This window comes from Octodon degus, unplaced genomic scaffold (genome assembly GCF_000260255.1).
Source record: "Octodon degus isolate 3935 unplaced genomic scaffold, OctDeg1.0 scaffold00111, whole genome shotgun sequence".
NCBI lineage: Eukaryota > Metazoa > Chordata > Mammalia > Rodentia > Octodontidae > Octodon > Octodon degus.
The window spans coordinates 1,666,174-1,675,010 of record NW_004524687.1 but is presented as its reverse complement, the minus strand read 5'-3'; the positions used below and the strand labels follow the sequence as shown (position 1 = coordinate 1,675,010).

General features: G+C 37.3%; 1 protein-coding gene across 1 annotated transcript in view; it reads right to left on the bottom strand.

Moving 5' to 3' along the window:
• Micu2 (mitochondrial calcium uptake 2) overlaps nt 1-8,837 on the bottom strand; it is a 116,944-nt gene that overhangs the window by 73,822 nt on the left and 34,285 nt on the right. Inside the window, exon 2 of the mRNA XM_004639363.2 lies at nt 1,524-1,665. Within this exon, the coding sequence (XP_004639420.1) occupies nt 1,524-1,665 (142 nt within the window). The remainder of the gene's footprint in view (nt 1-1,523; nt 1,666-8,837) is intronic.

Genomic DNA, 8,837 nt, shown 5'->3' with positions numbered 1-8,837 from the left:
AATAAATAAAAATAAATAAATATTTAAAAAAAAATAAAAAAAAAGAAGATTTACATAGGCCTTGTCAGTTGCTATCAATAAAGTATATTATTTGCAAGGAGGCTAAAAAGATAATTACCACGTGAAGGTGTGTTTCCGAACTAATGAATCTTAGATTGTTTTGTTCTTTTCTGTGTACAGATGGAAACCATGGGTCAGTGGGTTGGCCCTGCTTTTCCTTGTTTTGCTATTCATGATTCGCATGTAGGAATACAACCAAGATAATTCTTATCCGTAATGAAGAATGAAGATGAAGTGCATCATATGCATAAAGGATGTATTATTTGGCCCATAATATTACTGAATTCTTGATTTGGCTAAATGCCTACTGATATGGTTTAATTGCATTCCAATGAATAATACAAGTAGAAACAACCTTCAATTATGGTTTACTTTAGTTTTTTGAACATATTTGTAATGATTATTCTTCAGTCTTTTTTTAAAATATAAATCTGATGATCTGGTTTGAATTACAACCAGTTCCTGTTACTTGCTATTGTCTAGTACACCATATTTTCATGTTTCCTTGCATGGCTGATAATTTATTAGAAACTGGATATTTTAGATCATCTACTGTAGCAACTCTAAGTACTAACTTCCCCTCCCCCTTTGGTTTATCCCTGTTGTTTGCTTGGTTAAATGACCAGTTAGATTAGTGACCACTATACCTCTTGACAGTGACAACCCCCTGAGGTTGTTTCTCAGAGGTATAGACTTCAGTTTGCCAGCAATCACCCTAGGGTGACAGGCATTAACAACAGCTCTTAGTCTCCTTTCCTTACCATACAATAAGAGCTGAGCTTCACTAACTTCTAACTTTCACAAATTCCCAGGACAGCCAATTGCTCCAGTGATAATCCAATCAAAGCTGGGCTCCTTTGAAGGAGTAATTCCCATGGGTGATGCTGCATGTTTCTTATGGTTCAGCAGAGCTCCTCCCAGCTGTCAATTTCCCTAGGGTTCTTTTGCAAAGTAGACAGCCTTCAGTTTAGCCTATAATTTTGTGACTCTATCAATGTCCTGCCAATTACCTTCTATCATGATCTATAACCTGTTTTTTGAGTGGACTTTAAGTTTTAATTTTTCCATTTTCTGTTGAAAGTGAAGCTAGGTTTTTTGGAAAGAGATTCGGAGATACTTGTTTTATCTGCTTCTCTCCTCCAGGCAAATCTGAGGCAGGAGCTCTGGAGCTGGCAGCAGGGACAACAGTTACTTCTGGGCGATGCCCTCACTCTAGCAGCCAGGTGTCAGGAATGTCCTGGTGGGAGAACTGCCTTGCTAGCAGGTTCTCAGGGGCACACAGACCAAGGTGGAGGCCCTGTTCTATAAGTGAGGGTTCAGCAGGAACTCTCACTGCTCAAGTACACTCAAAGGAACTCATCCTTGGGGAGGAAGAAGAGAAAAGCTAGTATCAATTCAAAAACAGGTTTTTTTTTTTTTTTAGCACTAGTTTAATTTTTTAACTTAAACATATGAAAACTCACGTTCCATTTGCTCAAACATTACTGAAAAGAGAAAGTCTCGTGGTGTCATGTAATATTCTCCTTCATGTTCCAGTGAAGAAAACTGCATGAAACGCTGCTTACGAAGAGAAAGTTTCTCAACTGCTCCAAAGTCAACATTTTTCTAGAAGAAAATGAAAGTGCAATTTAGTTTTTGTTTGGCAGCATTCATAACTAAGCTACTCACTGAATGACTTTTAAAGAGTAATTTTCAAGCTTAGGTTTGACAATATGCAAACTTTTAAATCTTCATTTAACAAACATTAACCAACTGCCTACTCTGAACTGTTTTAGGTACTAAAAATACAGCACTGATGAAGGAATTTATACCCAATGAATATATAAAATAATTTCAGGTGGTATGAGAGTGAGAAGGGCCATAAAGCAATACAAAGCAGGATAAGAAGATGATACATCAGCAGACTAAAGTGCCTGCTTAAGCAGAGCACAGTGGCTGGGTTTGATCCTGGTCTGCCGTGCTGGGCCCGCCCCTGGGGTACGCTGAGACAGGGATTGAAACTGGGCGTGGTAGCATGCACCTGTAATCCCAGTGCTTGGGAGGATGAAAACAGGAGAATCACTATGAGTCCGATCTGTGTAGTAAGACCCTGTAGACCCTGTACTAAATACATTTAAACAAAAAAAAAGGTGATACAGGGAAATACTTTAGAAGGGGAGATCTTTCATGGAGATAGATGACCTGAGTGTGTCTGGGCTCTCCTGTGGGAGCCTGGGGTACTCAAGAAAGAGCAGAAGGGACAGCTTTACCTCAGTGAAGGGAAACAGTGGCAGAATGGAGCAAAGATCAGAAAGACTGGGAGGAACAGGACCTAAACTTGTCATTTTTAAGGATAGAATATAAGATATCTGACAAATTGCTCTGCTTTCAGAATCTGAGGGAGAAATGATGAGTACAAAGTGCTAAAAGAACGAGGATGGGTGAACCATTTTGAATGTTACTCTGAATCTCAGGCAATGTGACCTAGATCTTGACTAACTGCTGAAATCCTTATTGCTGTCCTTCCATTGAGCAACAGACTATTTAGTAACTCTGATAATAGATACTGCGTAAGATATGGAAACTGATACAGGGGGCTAGGGGATTTGGCTCAGTGGTAGATTGCTTACCTAGCAAGCTGGAAGCCCTGGGTTTAGTCCTCGGCACCAAAACCAAACCAAAACAAACAAAAAAAGAAACTGATACAGTAGTTATGGCAAAGCCAGGCTAAAAATCCATGTCTTCCCCCAAAGGTTTCAATCCCTTAAGTCATCTTAGTGGCTTGGACTTATGGCAAGGCAGAGTAAAGGAAGATGACACAACAGGCAGCACAGTCATGTCAGACCAGAAACCTGACAGAAAACTGAAATGCAGGAGCAGGCATTCAATGTGGAGTGCTTTCTTAGGGTACCACTTGATCTTGTTTGGACTACACACCTTTCCTAGACATATTGCCTACTTCTCACTCTTAGTATCAATCCCATGATTGGCCCTAAACACACAGATGTTTTTCAGTAATGGCTGGGGAAAAATATGAATTCCAGTTGTTTAAATTTTAAATTCAAGGCCCTCAACAAACCATTTTTGGGTGACCTGAATTCTTCAACCAGTAGTATAATAATTCTACTGTCCTTTCTCCTGAATTAGGATTCCTTAAACACTTACTTTTATTCATATTTTGCACTTTGTTACAGTGCATACTATAATACTGGATACATACAGAACAATAATACCACAATAATTTATACCTCAGCATCTCTAAGGTTTTTGTTTCTGTTTCTTTTTAAATACTGTAAACAGAACTCAAGGGTCATGTTTTAATTACATGTGTCAATAACTATACTATGAATTGATAAACTGTTATAATACTTGGAATAGTCTATACATTAGGCAAATAATTGCACACATTTTATTTAACAAATTGTTATTGAACATCTGTAGAAAAACAGTGGTAAGTATGACAAACATTGATACCTATTATAGAAAGCACTAAGTGCTTTGGCAGTGAATATATACAAAGTATATGGCTGGGACAGAGAAAACAGGTGGGTTAGAGAATTCTCAGTAAAGGTTATAGCATTTGCAAAGGCCTAGATAGTAAAACAAACACTCATAAAGTGAATCAAAGAACTTACCATAAAAGCTATAATTATAGAATTATAAGAAAATGGGGAAAGCTTCATAACATTGTATTAAAACTTGTTATTAACACATTTGAATGTATACTTGTTAATGGGTTCAGAGTGATATTTCAATATAGGTCTGCAATGTACACTGATCAAATTTTACTCCTTATTCCCCCTGCCACAATCTCTAGTAATGACCATTCTACCTTTAGGCTGACATGTTTTAACTTCCACATGAGAGAATATGCTGCATTAACTATCTGTGCCTGGTTTATTTCATGCAGCACAACATCAAGTTCCATGTATTTCGCTACACATAAGACTTTACTCTTATAACTGAATAATACTCAACTGTGTATATATACCACATAAGAAAAGTACTTTCAAAGACTCATTTTTTTCTTATAGGTTTAGATCCTAAAATTTTCTTATTACATGGTTATCATTTTTTATATTCCTGTGTCTGCAACTCACATAGGGTAATACTGCTGAAGAGTGATGGAAAGAGTCAGTTATATAGGGAAGTGTCATGCTACTGAATCTAATGGTTTGTCAGCCCTTTCCATTTAAGTATCTTCTGTAGTGAACAAGAAAAGGTGTGTGTGTGTGTGTGTGTGTGAGAGAGAGAGAGAGAGAGAGAGAGAGTGCATGTGTGTTGAAACAAATGCTCCCACTGGTTCTGAATTTGAATTTGTCATGGAGTTAGTTAATGGTCCATCTTGTGGGAAGACCAGCAGACTGCTTAACTATAAATGACCACCACATCTGTGCTCACAGCATGACTCTGTCCCCTAGTGGATAATGTGGTTATAAAACCTTCTAACAATTCTACCATAACCTTCCCAATTCAATTTGGTATGGCAGCTTTCTGTTATTCCCGGATATAAACAAACCTATGCTCTCATTTGAAAACCTTTCAACTCTCACTGCCAGCACCAATGAAACCACCTCTTTTTCTAATCCTCTCCATTACCGCCTCTCACACTTGGCTTAATGAGCATGCAGCAATCATTTGGAGGTCATCACTACAGATGACTCTAATTCTACCATTTCTCTTATCACATATACAGTGGATGTCCCAAGTCACCCTCTGTCACTACCACAGTTTTTCCATTCTTCCTAATCCTCTTCATCATCAGTAAACACACATAAATTAGTGGGGCAACTGTGTATTCATGAACAGCAACAATCGCTTTTTATAAAATATAATATGCAAGTCATGATGCTAACATCTTTACACAGGTTAACACATTTTACATTCTTTTCGTTTCACAAAAGAAACTAAGTCTTGCTAAGGCTAACCAGCTTACCTATCTGAATGAAATGACAGCATAGTATGACCTCAACCTTATCAATCATTTTCCAAAGGTCCTTTAAGAATCATACAAATTAGGAAAGTAGAAAAAGCAGTGTGGAGGTGATTATAGCTTAAGAAATTTTCACGAAGAGAGTAGGCTTTAAGTCAGACTTTAGGTAATAAATAAGAGCTCAACCAGTATAAGTCATCTTTTAGGTCCTGGGCTGTGTTGTTCATTCCCTAAATGCTAGTCTTCCTTATTTCCTAAGTTCAGGCAAATTTAAAGTAATTAAAATGCACTGAAAATGATTCTTTGCTACAAGAAAATTTATGTAGAGGGGAAAAAAAGTACTGTTTTGAGCCTCTCAAAGTTGATGAACCAAACAAAATTTTGTTGTATTTATTGTAGTAGTAGTTGAATTTCAGAAGTATAAAGGATTACTAGTATAATCAATGTATGTTATATATTTATACTTATTTCAGTCTAAAAGATAAATTTGCCAATGCCACCTTAATCCTTTATTCTATTAGGCTCATCATGTTTTGTTTTTTTGTTTTTTTTTTCCAGAATTGGGGATTGAACTCAGGCCTTTGTGCTTGCCTGTTATTCTACTGAGCCATCTCCCCAGCCCCTGGCTCATCATGCTTTATTTCAAGTATTCTGATCAACTCTCAAGTTTGGTGGATGATTTGAATGGTCAAAATGTAACAATCAATCATAAAATTGTTCTTAAGATAAAAGATAACTCTATCATGTCATTTCCAAAAATAAAAACTAAAATATTTGTTTTCCCCTAATTTTTCTACTACACTGAAAGCTCTTAAAGCACACATTTTGTCTTGGATAAATGTAACCATCACAAACAATGGAAAAACAACAAAGGGACTCAGATACCATGTAGTACAGTAACTCTGCATGCGACCAGAAGTTTGTAACAAGGCTCATGTCTAAATGCTGCCAAATGATGGCACAGGGTAATGACCACTAAATTATCCTTCACTACCTTCAAAAATACAATTAGGAGCATAGTTTACAACATTCAACAGAAAATGTAACTATTTCCTATCCCATTGTTTTCCTTTCATCTCTTCTTTTGCTCCTTCTCTATATTTTTCCTGGTCATTATGTAAATTCTTTTCCCATTTTTCTTTCCCACCTTCCCTCACAGGTTTCAGGTGGCTGGTCTGGTTGCTTTTGCTGACATTTTCATATTCACTGAACTAAACCTATTGTTTAAGGTATTGATTTCCTTCTGAATTTTTAGCTTTTCTTTCTCTCTGTGCTTATTTGTGGTAGGCTGGGCTTGGTAAAAAAAAAAAAAGGGTAGGCAAAGAACATGGCTTGCAGAGTTACATAAGCATATGTAGAAGCTCAATTAGGATGAAGGGCTAGAACAAAAGCCAAGAAGGCTGGGTATGGTGCCACACACCTGTAATCCCAGCACTGAGGAGGCCGAGGTAGGATGATAGCTGAGTTTGAGGTCAGTTTAGGCTACAAAGTGAGTTCAAGGCAAACGTGAACTGCATAGTGAAACCATATTTCAAAAAGACAAAAAACAAAAAGCCTCCCACAAAAGCCAAAATATAAAGTTATGTTTGACAAAAGCAACATAACTCTTAATCACCTAACAGTTTACCCCTAGCTTCACTGGCGTAGGCCATTTGTTTATATATTGAGTTTCCCCAGTGTTGCTTGAACAGGTGTCATTTCAATCGATTATTTATTTATTTACTTACTTATTTTTTGAGACAGGGTCTCATTGTGTAGCCCAGGCTGGTCTTGAACTCACAGTGATCCTCCTGCCTCAGCCTCCCTAGTGCTAGTATTGCAGATATGTGCCACACCAGGTGCCTGATTTATAATTGACTATCTTTTGTATATTTTTCTTAGAACACTGCTTGTCTTTGATGTTTGTTCCTAGTGAAATCTAGTATGCTCTGGTTATTTCCTTTTTCTTTCTTTTTCTTCTTGTTTTTTTATTTTTCATTTTTTATTTTTATTTTAGGGGTCTACAGGGTGTTCAGGGTCTCACTACTAAATTGGACTCATAGTGATTCGCCTATTTACAGCCTCCCAAGAGCTGGGATTACAGGTGCATGTCACCACACTCAGTCTCAATTGCTGTCTCAGGGTGCCCCAGGGGTGGGGCTGGCACAGCAGGCCTGGGGATCACACCTCTGGCCCCTGCTTGCAGGCGCTTTAATCTGCTTAGCAATTTGGCCGGCCCTACTGGTTATTTTCCTATACTAATACATTTAGTGAAAATAACCTATAATTTTGTGCTACGATCTCTTATTGTAAATACAACAGATATAATTTCTATACATCTCCAGAACTTAGTGATATTCTTTTACAATACAAAACAATTTGGAAAGAGACAACACACTACTGTCCAGATTGTAATGTTGCATTGTGTATCGAGTGTTTTAAGATATACTATACACAGCAGAACTGAATAAAATTTCATTAAAATGTTGTTTTGGTATTTTATCTTATAAAATTAGCAAAAAATACATAATTTTTGGTCATCCTGTATTTAAGTTGAACTAGTAAGTGGTTAATGCCTAGATTACTATTGTTAGTATCAGGTAGAAAAGGTCATTAATCTGTTCTCAAACACTGAAGAGGCTAATATAAATTATTTTTCGGGGCATGACTACATGGATACTAGAAGTGTCAGCCTTAAGAGTTTACAGAAGGGACAGGGGAACAGCAAATGGTTAAAAGCTCTCAGTCTGGGTTCAAGCCACTTGGGATTCAAATGCCAGTTCTATCACTTATTATGTATGCGACCTTGGACCAATGATTTGGTGCATCTCAGCTGACTCATGTGAACTGAGAGTAAAGTGGAATCAAACTGCTTCGATTTAAATACCAGCTCTGTCACTTGGGCAGGTTATTTTATCTTTCTGTTCACTGATCAGTAGAATGGAGAAAATAATATATCGCTCTTTAAAAATTTTTCATGAGCTTCGGGGAAATAATACACAAAATGCTTAGCATAATGCCAAGCACATTAAAGTTAGCCATCACTAGGGTGGTCACTGTTACATTAACAAATGCACTGACAGAGGTACAGTGCATAAAATGATCCTGTGAGAAGGGAGAGAACTCCCTTGGGGAGTTCAGAAAGACATCTCAGAGCAGATTTAACTGGCTTTCAAAGGATGGATAGGAGTTTGCTGGACAAGGAATAACAGTCGAGTGAATTTTGCTAAAGTCAGTTCTGAGACTTGGACGATAAAGTTCATGGTATTTGAGGGTAAATGGCAAATGTACAAAAGAACTGACCTACATTTTGTAATTTATACAATGGTCATATATTTAAGACACTACTATCTTGATGGAATACAGAAATAGGGTATCTCACAGCAAAGTAATTCTGGTTTCTCTGAAAGGAAACACGAAGGACAGTACTAATAAGTACCCTATCCCCAGTCTCCAGGGCCAGAATCTCGTAAGAGTCTCCTTAATATGTAAAAGCTAGCTTAGCAAAACGAAAGACCAAATACACTAATTTGAAAGTGGTTATGATTTTTTTCTTTTGCCTCTTCATCAGCTGAGATATAGGTTGTCATGAAGTCTGATTCATTTGATTAAAATTCTGTCTTAAAAACCATGCGAGAAACTGAGTGTAGTGACCTACCTCAGTAATCCCAGCACTTAGGAAGCTGAGGCAGAAGGATCACCATGAGTTCAAGGCCAGCCTGCACTACAAAGTGAGATCCTATCTTAAAAAAAAAAAAAAAAAGCAAGCCATGAAAGAAAATGAAGTTTCCTATATAGGAGTAGGAGAAACACTGGCCAGGAGACTCTGGGCCTGCTGCCCCATACAAATTTATTTATTTACTTAATTTTGACCTAATACACTATA